The 18,143-nt window shown below is 44.4% G+C and overlaps 1 protein-coding gene across 1 annotated transcript in view; it reads left to right on the top strand.

The window, feature by feature from the left end:
* The window catches only part of LOC142794588 (cell adhesion molecule Dscam2-like), a 108,405-nt gene that overhangs the window by 64,091 nt on the left and 26,171 nt on the right, over positions 1-18,143 (top strand). Inside the window, exons 4-6 of the mRNA XM_075885911.1 lie at positions 13,211-13,348; positions 16,415-16,532; positions 17,193-17,371. Coding sequence (XP_075742026.1) covers positions 13,211-13,348; positions 16,415-16,532; positions 17,193-17,371 — 435 coding nt within the window. The remainder of the gene's footprint in view (positions 1-13,210; positions 13,349-16,414; positions 16,533-17,192; positions 17,372-18,143) is intronic.

Here is an 18,143-nt window from a genome sequence, read left to right as displayed (position 1 = left end):
CAAACACGGGGTCAGTGCTTTCCTAATGAAAAAAATGTTGATTACTGTTTGTCAGTCGACGTAATATGGCGACAAAAATAAGTGCGGTGAATAGGACGGCATGCAGTGAAGAGTGAGACTTTCTGCAACTGCTGAAACTGCATCGTACAATGAAGAGGCTCTTCGTTAAATATATCTGACATGGCCAGCCACTGCTGTGCCTAATGAATAATAAAAAAAAAACTAAGAACCAGAAACGTCCAAGTGACATTCCCTTAGCCGGATGTCTGCCCAATCGCCGACAGCGTATTTCTTATCGGTGCCACGTCGCTAAATGCTGCGCCGGCCATCCTACGCTAGCTTGTCGTGGTCGTCGTCAGCGAGTCGGGTAATTGAATCTTCGCCAGTCTTGCGCCGATCGTTACCAACACCCGAGTGTTGTCGGGCCGTCTTCTCGGTACCGGCCCTTCCATGCCTGCCAGAGTCGTTCATTTGCTATTCTATTTCTTTATTTATTGCACGATCGCTATATTTCTAAGCGTAAGGAATGCTTCTATCCGTTCCCTATACCGGGCTCCTGAGGTGTAGATAGTTATTCTCCACCTTTTCTGTGTGCTTTTTTTTCTTGTCTGAAAAATGAAAGCAAGCAGAACCTTATGCGTCTCTTATTGAGTTAGGCCTGGTTTACTTAGCGAACAGGAAATCAACAAACAGAAAAAAAGCAGATCAATTATTTACGAACGTAGCTTGGATGGTCCCCATCCACTCTCTTAATTATACATTACGTTCGTTACGTTGGTAATTAAATTAAGGAATATGCTGACACCCTTAGGTGGCGTTTTCTTACTCTTTGTTCCAGAGCGTGAAGAAAGACGGCGTTCAGCGAAAGTGGACGTGCACATTTCGGCGACGAATTAGAATGAATGTCCGACTTGGAATTCCATGAAAGCACACTTCTCACGCGAAGTCCCTAAAATTTTATTTCTTTCATAACCTATCGGAAACCCAATACGGTTTTTCTATTTCATTGTGCACGTACGGGGCGGAGCCGCCGATGAATACACCGCTGTTCTTATACGTTTAAGAAATTACGATACCTTTGCTGAAAAACTTTTGAAACTGTCGTATAATTTGTGTTCAGCAGGTGTGTAACATTAAAGAGAGAGTATTAATGATGTCACCTGTTTCTATTATTTCTGCTTCAACCCTGCGCCAGAAGAGTGCCGCCGGGTCAAATATGTAGTGCAATAATACATGCTATGTTATACAGGTTTAGTATAATAACCGTGCACCAAGTGAGCTCGACTAAATTCTAAAATGTCGAGATGTCTCACTTCCAAGTGGCCACCTCCTAAGTGAAGAAGCTGCCAAGTTACACCTCCAGGAAAGCTAAGCTGAAAAGTATCATAAACTACTACCGCGAGAGATTTAGCGCCAAAAATTAAAAATATAAAATGCAACCTCAGCATTCCTTGGTGTGAATAAACAAAAAAAGGAAGCCAAGGGCATAAATTCGTAGTTAAATGTTGTCATTTGTATCTCCAATTTCACATTTTAGCTTGCCATACTTGGTTTGCTCTCTTACTTTAGTAACGTCTTAAGGACAACGTAAGAACTTCTCACTACACACGGCCATGTTCACTTCGCCTGCGAAGACCTGCGTCAAAGAACCTTTGCACCTAATTCAGAGTATTGCATTCAAGATATGTATTTTTCAGTGCACCTCCTCCCATATTTATGCCACACATTTCACTGTTTCCGTCACTCAAAAACACATTTTCGTCTCTCAGCAGGGTGTTTTACGAGAGCCGGCTTACCCTACTGTAAGCATGAATACACCATACAGTCAGCACGTTGCTTTCCTTTTCTTTTTTAACATTTTAGCCACGCCAGTCGCTCACTGCATACAGCAACGTGATTGAGATGATCAGAGCTTTAAATATGGGTGCAGCACACTAAAAATAAACAAAACCTACGAATTGACCACGATGGTACGGCGTCACCGTTCGGTAAACCGACGCTGCTATAGAACACCCTAATCGCGGGAACGTTCTTGGCGCTTGCAGGTCGGGCACTTCCGAAACAATTACCTAACGTGCGACTAATAGCCATCTTTTGTATATCAAGAGGCTTTGCGAGCTCGCGTCTTCTGTCGGCAACGTTCTTGAGTGGCCCATGCACTGCCCGAGGCCACATGTTTCGCGCTACTTTCATGACAGGCTGCAGACCACGGCTGCGTAAAAGTCAACGGCGCCAACTCCATTAGACGACATCCGCTGATGCGTACACATATAGGTACTCGTTTTTGTCCTGAACGAGTTCCTTTTCCTCCTCCCCCCTTCTTCTTTTTCTCATTTTAATATTTGAGGTCGTTGAGAGCACTCCGTCTACGCTTTCCCCACTAAGTCTAGCTTCTCGGATATTTTCTATCCGCTTCCTGAGAAACCGTCTCGTTTTATAACGCGTCGTTGGCGCGGCCGTTAAAGTATAGGTCACCCCGCCGTGTTCCTTGGATAAAAAATGTAAGTAAACGCGAGCGGTGAGATATCTCCTCGTAATAGCCCGCGGATATGACGCTCCTGAAGGCCATCTGCACTCAGATATACAAAGTTCCTCCTTTTGTTTTAGCCAGATTCGACGAATTCGAGCCGAAGAATGTGATAGCCAGACCCTCATCATTCTTTCAATTGGAGACATTGCGTTTTTTTAAATGTCCTACTTTTATACTTCCATTTCTTTCTTATTTTTACCGCTGAAAAGCCGCACTAACCAAACCCATCTGTGGTTATCCTGCCTATGGTTTACTGAGACGAAACCTTCACAACCACGGCCACATTTCTCGTCACCGCGGAAAGCCCTTTGTGTGCTACAGGCAATTTTTTATGTTTTTTTAATTTAAGCGTTCGCTCAAACTAATGCTGAGCGTCCTTAGATGTGAACAGGGTGATGGTAGATGTCTCCCCTTTTCTTTCTTTTCACGTTACCCGTGAGCATAACACCCTATGTGCGGCAAAACAAAATTAAAAATAAAAAATGCCGCACCTTCCAGAAGCCGCACAAGGCTAGAAACAGCGAAGGTGCACGATTTAGAAGGCTAATCTGGTTGCTTCTATGTTGTGGCTGGGTTTTATCTAGGCAATGATAGGTTGATCCTACATTGAAATTCAGCGCAGAGACGTTTGAGTTAAACTGCAAATATTCAAAAACATGACACAGTGGTCCAAATTCGAAAGACAGAAACTCGCGCTTAAACCAAGCGTTCGTACTTCTCATAGTTGTACGGGCACGTCGACGTGGGCGAAGGCCACCCATCGCTTCGGTGTCTTCTCGTAGCCGCCATTGCCTTTCCCGTTTCCCAGTGCTGAGTAGTGGGATTTACACATTTTCTGTGACTTATAGCTGTTCATGAGGATGACAGTTTTCTGATAGACCACACACAAGTTTGCGGCTAGCTTAAACGGTTTAGCAGCTAAAAACCAGTGGCACGTCCAGTTGGCACTTTTCGCGTCACCGTGCATTCCTTGTCTCATGGGAGCTACTCTACTTTCTTCATTTTCCTTTAGCCAGTTCAATTAAAATAGCGTCTTTCATTTTTTTACCAACGCAAGCAACCACGACTATGTATTTTGTTTACCCTATGCCTCCTTTTCTTTCACCAATGATCCCCTGACGGCGAAAGGTGCGGTCACCAACAAAAAGTTTGCCAAACCTAACCAATGTGGACTACCGTTTTGTTCAGTTCGTAGTCTATGCGTGAAGACGGCAGTCAAAGAGAGGGCAGAGGCCAGATAAATTATTGGAAAGCAGAAAGGTCAGCCTGAGCACTCTAAGCGTGCTTCCCTGCACAGGGGATAATGTAGAGAGGAAAAAAAAAACACCAGCCCTGCACGGAACGCGCAGCACAGTCACACCGAAAGTTAGAAGCGCGGCCTTTCTAAATACTCTTTGGGTAACTGCTACAAGCACACTTTCTCAGTACCCGCTACGCCATAAACAATTATAATTGTTGTGTAGTAGCCCAGTATTTACTATGCTACCCTTCGGCATTCTTTGGAGAATCCTAGTATCCGCTACTCACTTGCAAGAAACTTTGTGCAATTTTTTTATACCGTGTCTGACGACGATGAAGATTATGCCTATTGTGGGTATGCGCCAGAGTTAATAGATCGTCAAGAATAAGTTTTGTAATGGATTGGATCATTGGATGACCCAATCGTTCCGCAATTCGCAATGTGTGACGCCTGGTTGTTTTTTTGATGTTTTAAAACGCTTTATTACTCACATTTACGCGATTCCTTTCCCGACATCAAGCTGCCTAAGGCCAGACTGGAAACGATTTCCAAGCACTGGCGGGGTTCAGTAGAAGAATGCTGGGCTGGCACGCAGCGAACTCGGGTTCGATTCCCATTGTGTCCACTGTGTTTTTATTTACTTTTTATTTACTGAGTTGTTTCTTGCAACTCAGTAAATACTCTTATTCTTACTGCGATACTCTTGGTTTCTTGGCTACGGACACAGGTGGCGGCAGCGGACAACTACGGCGCCGAGCGTGACCCATGTTCTGATCTCATAACAGCTTTCGCTGTAAAAGACTGATGAGGGCCGATGAAGGGGAGAGAAAAAAGTTGAGTATATACAAAAATATGAAACATGATGGTTTCGCTGAAAATTGATGTCTGATCCTGTACAATTGAGAAAATTCATCACAGTCCTGATAGCATTTGCTGACGTCATTTGGTCACACATTGCCGACAAAATGGCAATCTCACCTAGCGTATAAAGACGCACATCGTTGACTATACTGTACGAAAGCAGTGGAATTTATTCCCTAGTTTGGTTTTGCAATCATGTTGTAAATATGAAAAGCCAACTCCCCCGCCGGTGGGGATCGAACCGACAACCTTCGACGAACCTACAAAGTGAAACACGAAAACAAATGAAGATAGATGTGTGGGGTTTAACGTCGCAAAACCACGATATGATTATGAGAGACGCCGTAGTGGAGGGCTCCGAATATTTCGACCATCTGGGGTTCTTAAACGTGGACCCAATTCTGAGCACATGGGCGCGAAAACAAATGAACGTTATGTAGTTATGCTAGTAGTAGTTTTCATACAAACGCTCTTAGATTATTAAGAGCGTTATCTGTTATATCCCATACAAGGCCGGTGATAATCATACCTTTCCTCCCGGCCTCACATTATTGCCTTGCATCAGTCGCTTTAGACATTCCTATGCTCTTGAATAGTACTAAAAAGCCTATTTATTTAGGTTTTATAAAATTGTGCCTTTGTTTACGAAAAACCACGCACTTCAGCTAATTGCTGGAACATAGCAACCACGAAAGCGTTTGCAACTACACAACGACTACACTACAACTACGGGCTGTCCAGAGAGCCCCCGATGCGGAGGTGAGACCTTCCCGTTCCTATACGTGGGAGCGGCCCGCGACGTTGCTCCCAAAGAATAGTGTTTCTCAGGACCCAATAAAGTTCTGTGTCTGTCTGTCTGTCTGTCTGTCTGTCTGTCTGTCTGTCTGTCTGTCTGTCTGTCTGTCTGTCTGTCTGTCTGTCTGTCTGTCTGTCTTTCTGTCTGTCTGTCTGTCTGTCTGTCTGTCTGTCTGTCTGTCTGTCTGTCTGTCTGTCTGTCTGTCTTTCTGTCTGTCTGTCTGTCTGTCTTTCTGTCTTTCTGTCTGTCTGTCTGTCTGTCTGTCATTAAGAACAGAGACACACTATCTCTCCGTCAACCTTTACATCCCTCCTTTTACAGCGAAATCTGTTATGAGATGATAACAAGGTTCACGAGCGCCGAAGTTGTCCACTGTTGCCACTGGTGTCCACGCCGGAACCACTATCGCGTGAAACAAGAAACAACTAATGAAATAAAGACACTAGTGACCCAATGCGATTTGAACCAGGGTACACTGCATGCCATCCCAGCACTCTATACCACTGAGTAACGACGGTGGTTATAGCTCCATGGCAAATTGACCATAGGCATGCTTGATTTCGGGAAAGGAATCACGTTAATATCAGTAACGAAGCATTTTAAAACATCAAAGGAATGACCAGGCGTAACAGAATGGGAATTGCTTTATTTGTGAGTCGTTGAATGCTCCAACCTATTACAAAACTTCAGGCATAGTTCTTCATCGTCGTCATCCACAGCATGAAAAAAAATTTGCAAAATATTTTTTGCAAGCGTGTGGTGGTTATCACGCTTCTCCAAATCACGAAGGATGACATAGTGAATGCATACCTATAACCAAATATTACGATGATTTATGCGGTAGGGGTATAACCTGCAAGTGTGTTTGTAGCAGTTACCCAAAGAATGTGTAAAGAAGGCTCTAAAATGCTACTATTCCAGCTTTCGTTGCGCCTGTGCCGCGCGTGCCGCGCAGGCCTGGCGGTTTTCTATATTGAAACGTAAAAACAAACGCTTTATCCATTGTAACTCCAAGCAAAGTAACGTTATAGCTTCGAGTTTACCTTTGGTTTCCGAACCACCCACTGCCGTGAAAAAAAGACAATAAACATGCTTCACAGTGCTTCTCTTATAAGCAATTAACTGAAACAAATGAAACTGTTGTACCAAACAAAACGTGACTTTTCAAGCACGTCAGGAAGCGTCTATCGAGCAACACTCTAAATTTAAAAGCACTGTTTCGGGCTCTTAATCAAGCTAGAAAAGTGAAATAAAAACCATGTTCATAGAAGTAATTCCTTTTTCCTAATCATTAAGTTTTGGCGTCGGAACGTGACAGCTTCTATATATATATATATATATATATATATATATATATCTGCTGAACTTTACGACATAAAGTAGCTGGTGAAGTAAATAATTCTCAACAGTGCAATTTCGCTGCGCGTCCAGCTAAGCCGAGTTATTAAAGGGCACGCCACCACCGTAACCCTGCTTCCTTTTCTGAAAATACAACATCGAGTCTCCACGCATTTCAAGGAGCTTGGCACGAGTGCTAGAACCCATTGCGAGGTGTTTGAAACTGCGCCTTCTGGTTAAACACATTTCACTCTGCGGCACTACTTATGGTGTCCTTGCTACTCAGGGAACGCTTTACCAATTGAAACACAAGGCGCACTTCAATTCAGAACATATTATTGAACACGAGATCAAGTTGGTTTCTGGGTTCAACTCAGTCAGTCAGTCAGTCAAGAACTTTAATATATGGTCCTGAGGAGTTTAAGCCACCAGGGTGCCCACGTGGGACATCCTAGCAGCCGCTACCGTAGGCGACGGTTCAACTTTCTACATTATTTCCAAAATGAATTCTTTGGGAAATAACGACGGAAAGAGAAATAGAAAGAATTGTCTATAGAAGTGCAGAGAAGTTAAAGTATAAGAGTGCAGAGCTATCTCATGTTTGTAAACAGTGGTAGATTGTTTATATGGGGAGGGGGGAGGGGGAAAAACCTTTGCCTTTGCTGTGTTTGCAAGCGTGGCGCAGTGCCAGCCTGCAAAAGTCTCGTCAAACAACATCGGAGCATAATACAGGCGCATCAAATTTGCAAGCACGCAACTGCATTTGGTGTTGTCCGTCTTTACATTCTTCTCCTATTCCCAGCTCTTCTTTTGGAAACCATAAACGAAGTGCTTTTTTGTTGTGTCGTTGTTCTCCGCTCAAAAGGAATCGCAGTAAGAACTAAAATTGTAGGTGAAAATCGGAAAGCGGAAAAGTGAGTAAAGTTATCGATAAAAAAAAACAGCCGGGAACACATAACGTTGTACCGGAACTTACTGCGGTAGGGCGAAGAAAGATAGCGGAAGAGCTCGTGCCCCTCCCGGGCCCTCCTGCCGCTGACACATCGACACGTGGCCCAAATGGGACGAAGACACGGCGCTGGCTGAATCTGTACGGGGAGAACGAAGCGGATGTGAAGAATGGCCGAAAAGAGGAGAACGACTCGAGACTTCGATTTCATGCGTACTATAGAACAAAGTAAAGAAAGGTACACGTCAGCAAGCAACTCGCCCCATCTTATCACGAGTGCTGTGCGTGAAGTGTGTGTAATGTCTGCTGGAGAGAAGGGCGTGAATAAAAAGAGGCCTCACGAGAGGGACCTTGCACAAATAGAAAAAGAGAAAGACACGGCTCCAAGATTCTCTGGTCGGTGAATATATGTATATTATGAACGTCTGATGTCATACCTGGCGTCGGTGCGTGTGCGTGTGTGCTTGTGTGTGTGTGTGTGTGCGCGCGTGCGTGTGTGTGTGCGTGCGTGCGTGTGTGCGTGCGTGCGTGTTTGTGTGTGTGTGTGTGTGTGTGTGCGTGCGTGCGTGTGTGTGTGTGCGTGTGTGTGTGTGTGTGCGTGCGTGTGTGCGTGCGTGCGTGTTTGTGTGTGTGTGCGTGCGTGCGTGTGTGTGTGTGTGTGCGTGTGCGCGTGCATGCGTGTGTGTGTGTGCGCGCGTGTGTGTGCGTGTGCGTGTGCGTGTGTGTGTGTGTGTGTGTGTGTGTGTGTGTGTGTGTGAAAGTGCCGTGAGGGTCATCAATTTAGCTGACAACAAAAATTCGGGTTTGATGTGGTACGTACATCAGACTAGTGAAAATGTAGGCGAATTGTTTAATAGAGGGTACATCCCTATCTAGCCGCAAGATGTTCTAAAAACTTCAGAATGCTGATATAGATCTACACACGCAGATTACCTCATTCGGTTTCTCTAACCGTTTACCACTACAAGAGTGACTAGAAATATTACTTTTCTTATGTGCGCGTACACCATTAAGATTGTGGTTAGTTAAGCATAATTCAAAAGTAATAGCACACAAAGCTTACTTAGTTGGAAGGGCCTCGTATAACTACCTGCTCAGCGATTCCAACGTCGAATCAAATCAATATCAAACTCAGTCGACGGGTGTTGGTTCTATTTAGCCAAAAAAAAAAAATAAAAATTTAGAAACACACAAAGCGTTCAGTTTTGTTATCATGACATAATAGGAACCATGTTTGGAGACAGGTAGGTACCTTTAACCACAGGAGCGGCTACGTTTTTATAGCCCGTACCACAACTACCACCTTTTTACCCTTTTTAAATGCGAAGAATTTCTTAGCAAACTTCGGTGACTTTGAGTCTGTCTGTCTGTCTGTCTGTCTGTCTGTCTGTCTGTCTGTCTGTCTGTCTGTCTGTCTGTCTGTCTATCTATCTATCTATCTATCTATCTATCTATCTATCTATCTATCTATCTATCTATCTATCTATCTATCTATCTATCTATCTATCTATCTATCTATCTATCTATCTATCTATCTATCTATCTATCTATCTATCTATCTATCTATCTATCTATCTATCTATCTATCTATCTATCTATCTATCTATCTATCTATCTATCTATCTATCTATCTATCTATCTATCTATCTATCTATCTATCTATCTATCTATCTATCTATCTATCTATCTATCTATCTATCTATCTGTCTGCCTATCTGTCTGTCTGTCTGTCTGTCTGTCTGTCTGTCTGTCTGTCTGTCTGTCTGTCTGTCTGTCTGTCTGTCTATCTAACCGCCTACGACTTTCAGCTATCCTGGCCGTTTCGATAATGGTATCGATACCAAACTTGCTATAGTGTAACATCACTGTATGAAGGACATATTTTGCTAGTCATGAGATGAAAATCATGACATCTTTGTGATGAATGTAATGATTTATATTTCATGGTCCTGCAGCTCTTTCGGTGGTTTCGTTCACATTGCATGTTGCAAAACTGGTATGTTATGGCATGATTGCATGGCGAACTCAAGCTACAGACCCTAACATGAAAATCATGACATGTGTGTTATGTAACAAGATGACTAGATGCCACGCTCATGACGCGCTCGCGGCCGTTTCGCTAGCGTCAGATATACCGAATTTGGTACTACGGTACGTGAATGGTTTACGAAGGTATGTGACTGGTGCAAACATGATAGTCATTAGATGCGTGTCATGCGACAACATGACTACATGCCGCGCTCATGATGCACTGGCGGCCGTTTCGCTAGCTTCACTTATACCAAACTCGTTATTACGCGACGCGAACTGACGACATAGGAAAATGACACGTCCAAACATGATAATCACGACATGCGTGTCATGTAACAACATTACTACATTCCAAACTCGTGATGCGCTCGCGCCCGTTTCGCTAGCTTCACATATGCCAAATTTGGTATTGCGTGACGTCAATGGATGGCGAAGGTATGTGACTGGTGCAAACACGATAAGCATGACATGCGTGTCATGTGAGAACATGACTACAAGCCACAGTCAAGACACCAATACATTCCGACGTTACGCGGTGCGCGTGCTCGCCAGCGTTCATTTGGTCCCGTCATGTCGGCTTTGCCACGCCAGGCACCGGTCCTGCCATATACTCGCAGGTGCGCGCCACGCTGCGTTGCTTTGACGCATGCACGTTTCAGCGCGTCCTGCGTCTCTCCGTCTCGAAAAAAGGGAGACGTAGTGTTGTCTGGGTAATGCATCGACGCGAAATGCAGCATGTCGCATTTCGTGCCGGTTGCCGTCGTGCCGCGTCGACGGACGCTGGTGGCGCCTGGCGTCAGACTTTAGAGTGCTCGCGTTTTGCTAACGTTGCGTCACTGTGCCCATCGTGCGCTCGCGTCAACGCTACATCGGAGTACATTCGGCCCTTCATGATCCGTTTTGCTAGCTCCAAGTATACCAAATTTCGTGTTACGTGACGTCGTTGCATGACGAGATCTATCACTGGTGGAAACATGATAATACTGACACGCACGTCATGTAAGAACTTGACAACATACCCCGCTCATAGCGTTCTCGCGGCCGTTTCGCTTGCTCCACATATACTAAATTTGGTATCACTTGACGTGAATATATGACGAAGGTAAGCTACATATCCAAACTTGATAATCTTGTCATGGAAGTCATGTATCGCATCATTTACCTCCACCTCGTAACGTTGTGCTAATTTCAAAGTGACATATCAACCTCATCAGGTTGATGCATGCGTTTGTTCTAAGTCACTTCACATACGAGGCAGCAATGCACAACTGGTCAAGAGCAGAGTCCGAGACACCGAATGTGCTCCTCAGGAAAGTTATCAAGAAGGTCCTGGGCCTACCCATATATACCAGCACCGAGCGTCTGCTTGAGCTTGGCATTCACAACACGCTCGAAGAAATAGCAGAAGCCCAAGAGAGAGCACAGTTTGCAAGGTTATCTACTACAAGGTCGGGGAGAATGATCCTGCAGGAGCTGGGCCAACACCCAATAGCAATCAGACGCAATTACAATGATATCCCTGACAACATCAGGGAGACTATCACGGTATCTCCTATACCGAGAAACATGCATCCAGAACACAACGTCGGAAGAAGAGTAGCGAGGGCCAGGACTATACTTCGTCAAGTCTCAAACGAGTAACGAGGTGTCGTATTTGTTGACGCGGCTTCCTACGCCAATGGGAAAGCGTTTGTGGCAGTGGTAGTCGATGGGGCTGGCCATGTCGTCAACTCAGCGACGGTCAGGACGAAAGACCCAATCATTGCGGAACAAGTGGCCATCGCCTTAGCACTCAAGATGGATAACATTGAAGTCGTCTACAGTGATTCCATGGCAGCACTACGGGCGTTCGCCAAGGGGACGGTCTGTGAACAAACGCTGAAAATACTGCAAGGCAAGAACATAACACATCATCTTCTGAGTTGGTTCCCAGCTCACCTTGGACAAATCAACGATTCCCCTCCCAATCTCAACGAAGCAGCACACGAGGCGGCGCGAGAACTCTCCAACCGCACCTCCCCGGGGATGCGTTCTACCGGTGAAGGGGATAACCGGGAAATTCTTACAACATATAACGAGCTCACTAAACATTTCTACCTGTCTAGAAGGATTTTCCCTCCACCTCACAAAAATCTAACCCGGCCCCAAGCACTTACATTAAGGCTTTTGCAAACGTGGATGTACCCTACTTTGAAAATGTTACACATCATGTACCCTGACCTATACCCAAGTAATCTTTGTCCACATTGTGGGGAAATAGCTTCATTAGAACACATGCTCTGGCAGTGCACCAAATTCGCTCATTTATCGCACATCACCTCTGCCAGATGGGAGGCGGCAATCCGCAGCTCGTCCTTGGCAGATCAGCTCTGGGCTGTCCACCAAGCCCGCGAGGCGGCTGAGGAGCTTGGCATCTCAGTCCCCACGTGGGAGCTGCCCGCAACACAGTGATCTGTGTTTTGGAGGACCAAATAAAAGTTTACCCAATCCAATATCAACATTTCTCATTCGTGCTTCGCATATCAACGATTCCCACTGTACGTGCAGTCTGCCCATTATTTTTAGCATGACGTCTGACGTACGTCGATCGCATCGTGCAGTAACGTGCGAAGACAGGATACAAACACTTTTCATCAAAAGCTCAAAGAAACCTGCACTGAGTGGCAAGGCAAATTAGCAACCGCAGAAGATGATCGACCGTTAGGCTAGCCCATAAGCTCATCGTTTTCAACTTCGAGCACGGTTTCTTGAAACGACGCGTTGAAATCCACGTTTATCGTTTTTTTCTCCGCAACTTGGCCAGAAGAAGTGACCAAGATGCACGAAGTTTCGCTAAGTTGGATCTGGTTCGGTTAAATTAGATCAACTTATATGACGTTGCTTTCGATATGTCTCTGCAGCGATAAGAATTAAGAACGAGATTGCTAAGCTTCTCATTGTGATATGCAATTGATTGATTGATTGATTGATCGATCGATTGATCGATCAATTGATTGATTGATTGACTGATTGATTGATTGATTGATATGTGGGGTTTAACATCCCAAAACCACCATATGATTATGAGAGACGCCGTAGTGGAGGTCTTCGGAAATTACGACCACCTGGGGTTCTTTAACGTGCACCCAAATCTGAGCACACGGGCCTACAACATTTCCGCCTCCATCGGAAATGCAGCCGCCGAAACCGGGATTCGAACCCGTGACCTGCGGGTCAGCAGCCGATGACCTTAGCCACTAGACCACCGCAGCGGGGTTACTTTACAGAAAGCGAGTGAGTGAGTGAATGAGTGAGTGAGTGAGTGAGTGAGTGAGTGAGTTTACGTGTGTGTGCATACGCCATGAATCTAACGAGTTGGGGTCCACGCTTGACAAATTAGAATCCGTTCATGCTGTACTTTAGAACTCGAGAAGACAACGTTGCTGCCCTTCTACCAGACTCTCTCTGTTTTCGCGTTGCTCGCAGACCGGTACGTGATGACGGCGTCGGGTGATCTGTACGTGCGCAGCCTGACGCAAGCTTCCCGCTTCCGCTGCCACACGGAGGACGTGCTCACCCGCCGCAACAGGACGAGCTCCACCTACGCGCACTACCATGCTACGGGTACGTGGATGGCCCAGCTTTGCAGCTGCATGCATGCATACATACATACATACATACATACATACATACATACATACATACATACATACATACATACATACATACATACATACATACATACATACATACATACATACATACATACATACATACATACATACATACATACATACATACATACATACATACATACATACATACATACATACATACATACATACATACATACATACATACATACATACATACATTTTACGAAACAATTCTCAGCCCTTTTCATTTTTCCTTCAGAGTGTTTATAAATTGTTTACATGAACAACAGCAACAATATTTAGTTCACGTCGCACATGGCCACAAGTAGCACGAAGTGCGGGGTCAGGACTATTTGTCTAATTAGGTATGAAGCACTTTTGAGCAAATTCTTTATTCTTCGTTTTTTTTTATCCTACAAACATGTACTTGATCATCCTAATAAACTCCAGTTAGAATATCAGTCATTTGTTCTAGTAAACTTTTGAAGAAAACATTTAAGGAGCTTAGTATATCGCCTTGTTTTTCCAGCGCCTTTGCAAAAACTACCCGCATAAATTACGCTAACGACCCAACCGGTCAAAGATACAGCTATATAACGTAGTTAGCGTGCCTGCAGCGGCAATTTCCATTTAGCCGACCTCATTGAAAGCCAAACTTTACAAACTCAGAGGCTGTTAGGTGGGTCTCTTTGACACCACTCAACTAAACTAACTAGCTATAGTTATTCTCTGCAAACAACACTCCGAGTGCATGCTTAATAGGGAGTTTTTTTTTCTTTTAGGAAGCAGCTGTTTGGGCGTAAATGATTCCTGCGCCAAACTTTTTCACAAGGCCCGACTTCATCTTCCTTTTCTTTTTTGCAGGCGAAGCATGTCACTGAGCCAGCGCTTTAGCGACTGTTATATGACTTTGCAGCTTCCCTACTTTTGCTTGATTTTTGTTTATCGAAAATATTCCGTTCTAGTCAGCTCGGGCACTTACTTCCCGCTAGCCAATCCTCTGCGATAGCTTCACAAAAACATTCGTTCTGATCTCTTTATATATGGCAATCATAACTTTTATTCTTCCACTGAGGCATATCAAACATCACTAACGAAAAATAATCGTTGTGACACCTTCATAAAAAACAAAATAGGAGTCTTTTGAAAAGAAAAAAAAAAACTCGCGCATTTAAGTTACGTGACAGCGCGGATTTTTCCCTCATGTTCATTTTCCTAATTTTCACAATAAACAAAAAAAAAAAAAACGTTCAACCACTGGGTCGGCTATTGTTCCTCCTGTTCCCGTGAATTCAAGCGTATAATCTGTCACGATCTCTTAATTAGCGGCTCGCGAGATTTTTTCTGTGGTTTTTGTTTGCTTTTTTTAGTCGAAGACGAAACAGATTTCACATGCGAGGGAAAAATCTGTCGTGTTACTTTTTTTTCTGTTCTAGTTTTTGTCCCTTAACCACATTCAGCGCGTAGGGGGAAATAGGATGCCGTAATTAGAAAACTTGTATATCATAATTTGTTATAAAACGAAGACATTGGTTCGTTATTTTTACTTCGTGTTCAGTCCGTGACTGATAAAATATGTTTTCAGTGCATATGCAGTGCGACAATGTCGGCTTGGCGTTTGCCGAAAAATTTGCGCTTCTAGCTTACTTACCGTGAACAACTGAGGAAACACTCAAAATATCAGGACATGTGGGAGAAGAAGCACGAAAATATAATCAGACTTAATTAATATAGCAGCCAACACTTCATTTCCAGTCTACACCACCAGCCTCAGGGAGCGTCAGAGTTGCGACAATGTGTGTTGACTTCTTTTTTTTTCTTTTTTTTTACAACACCTCCTGCATTCTGTGCGCCGTTCATCTAACACACACTAAAAAAATATCGAGTAAAAAGAGTGTATTTTTGTCCCACAGCAATAATCGTCATCAGGCTTGCGTGCACTTCCTTTTTTGAAAACTCGGCGCTGGCCACTTTCCTATCGAGAATGCAATGTAACCCTGATAATGGGCATGTCGATCGTGACCGGAATGTACCGGGCGCGGGGCGATAGCGCAAGGATGGAACGCAATATAGATGACGATTACTGTTGTGGGACAAAAAGACACCCTTTTTACTCGCGCTTCTTTTAGAGTGCAGCAGCACGAGTCGATCCCGCGCTTTGAGCGTTCGTGTATTTGCTTTCATTCACGTGGAAATCACGTACGCGCATATTATGTCGAAATGCAAAGGCGTGTGAGAAACACCTCTGGCTGGGCTCAACCTGGGCTGGGAACTATTTTACTTGGTACAGTCAATCCGCTTGAATTTAGAGTATCGCCGACATCGTATGATTAAAGGGGTAAAACAAATGAAGTTCGGCACTTCATTTGTGCGAAATTTTTTGGACGAAGCCAAAAATAAGCAGGGACTGGCACTACGGGTCAACTACATCTTTGTTTATTACGTAACGCGTCTATTTCGTCCTTCGTGCAAAAGTTCTGCGCTTAACTGTGCTAAAATATGTAGCATTGACTGGCTCGAGCCGATGCTTTGAAACAAAAGACTACGTTTTATTTCTTCCACACGACCAATGCACGGTAATGAGAGGCCAGAAGCGGTAGTATGAAGTAATATGGTAAATTAAGCTATCTTCTTGTGCTATCCTTACAGCCTCTCTCGATGTCCTCTTGTTGCTCAAGCATTAGCTAAGGATTCTTTACGCATCCTTGTTCCCTTCTATGTTTTTGTGCATGAACGTAGGCCGTCCATCTTCCATCTGCCTCGGTGGAACAGTGGCTAGAGTGCTCGGCTGCTGACCCGAAGGGCGCTGGTTCGATCCCGGTGGTCACATATAAATATGGAGGCCAAATGTTAGAGGCGCTTGTAGTGTGCAATGTCGGTGCACCTTGAAGAACCCCTGATGGTCTAAATTTCTGGAGCCCTCCACTGAGGCGTCTTTCATAATCATGTCGTGGTTTTGAGACGTAAAGTTCCACAAGATTTTATTATTTCTCTTATTTCCCTCCTCCTCCTCTCTCTCTCTCCTTCTTTGCAGAAACAAGCGGAAGCCAGACACCATCAATCACTTTTCACTCTGGACACGTGACCATAGACCAAGGTCGCCCGACTGACCTAGTCTGTTTAGCGCAAGGTTGGCCTCCACCGAAGTTCAAGTGAGCCTCATTCATGCCTCTTAGGAGATAAGTGGCCGCCTTGGCGATCACGGAACTCGAATCTCATTAAAATAAAACAAACATTGCCTTAATTAATTTCATTTCACTTTCACACACTCATTATTATATGTCGTCCCACTTATCGGCAAGTCTGTTCTAAATGTCAAAAGCTACACATGCCATAACAGCTCATTATTGAAAGAGAATGGTGCAAATAAAACAGGCTCTTGGGGGGATTCTGCTTCTAGTGTTGTTGCAGCAAAACGGATTTATAAAGGCTATTTTGTGTAGCGCACACTGTTTCGTGCTTCTAACGAACCTGTAGCTTCTCACACTCGACTTGTTCCTCATCACTGTGCTTGGTACCCAACGGGGGCAAATTCTATAAACGAACAAAAAATATATTTAAAACCAAGTGGAGATGCGGGTTTCGGGGCTCTGTACATTTGTGACAATTATTAAATTGATACCAGCTTCCTCAAGCCGACTTTCTACGATTATCACTCGCTCATTCGGTGGCCAGAAAGAATACCGGACGTATCGATCGCTTCGCAATGCACACTGCGAGTTGTGGTACACTCGTGGTTGATGATGCCGGCTTGAGCCACGGCTTCTTGGATGTTGCCCACCTGTGGACGACCACTTTTGTCGCTTGTACAGGTGGTACCGCAAGCAGGGACAAAGGCTGGCACCGGTGTCGTCCTCACCTGCACCTACGGTGCTCGACGGAGTGCTGCACTGGAGCGGAGGAGTGGACGCCGAAGACGAAGGCCAGTACGTCTGCGTCGCCTCCAACACCTTGGGAGAGGCCAGGGCCACGCTGCAGCTCTCAGTCATCGGTGAGCACGCATGCTTCTCTCACGCCGGGTTCATCAACGCCTAGTAAGGACAAAAATATTATACGCTTTCATGGGGTACTCATATTTCAAGGAGAGCGGCGGATGGGGCATGCGGCAGTAAAACAGTGTGATCTATGACTCCTATAAATACCACGTTTTAAACACTAGTAAAGCTTTAGCGTATGTGTTTGTGCGTGACTGTACGTGTCATTTCACTTGGAGCTGCTAACCATGTACCAGGTAATGAAGTAGCCTAACATCTATCTATCTATCTATCTATCTATCTATCTATCTATCTATCTATCTATCTATCTATCTATCTATCTATCTATCTATCTATCTATCTATCTATCTATCTATCTATCTATCTATCTATCTATCTATCTATCTATCTATCTATCTATCTATCTATCTATCTATCTATCTATCTATCTATCTATCTATCTATCTATCTATCTATCTATCTATCTATCTATCTATCTATCTATCTATCTATCGATCGATCGATCTACCTGCCTGCCTGCCTGCCTGCCTGCCTGCCTGCCTACCTACCTACCTACCTACCTACCTACCTACCTACCTACCTACCTACCTACCCACCCACCCACCCACCTACCCACCAACCCACCCACCCACCCACCTATCTATCTATCTAATCTATCTATCTATCTATCTATCTATCTATCTATCTATCTATCTATCTATCTATCTATCTATCTATCTATCTATCTATCTATCTATCTATCTATCTATCTATCTATCTATCTACCTA

Source organism: Rhipicephalus microplus, chromosome 2 (assembly GCF_043290135.1).
Source record: "Rhipicephalus microplus isolate Deutch F79 chromosome 2, USDA_Rmic, whole genome shotgun sequence".
NCBI classification, from domain to species: domain Eukaryota; kingdom Metazoa; phylum Arthropoda; class Arachnida; order Ixodida; family Ixodidae; genus Rhipicephalus; species Rhipicephalus microplus.
Note: the sequence above shows the minus strand (reverse complement) of the source record. Positions and strands in the feature narration are given on the sequence as shown.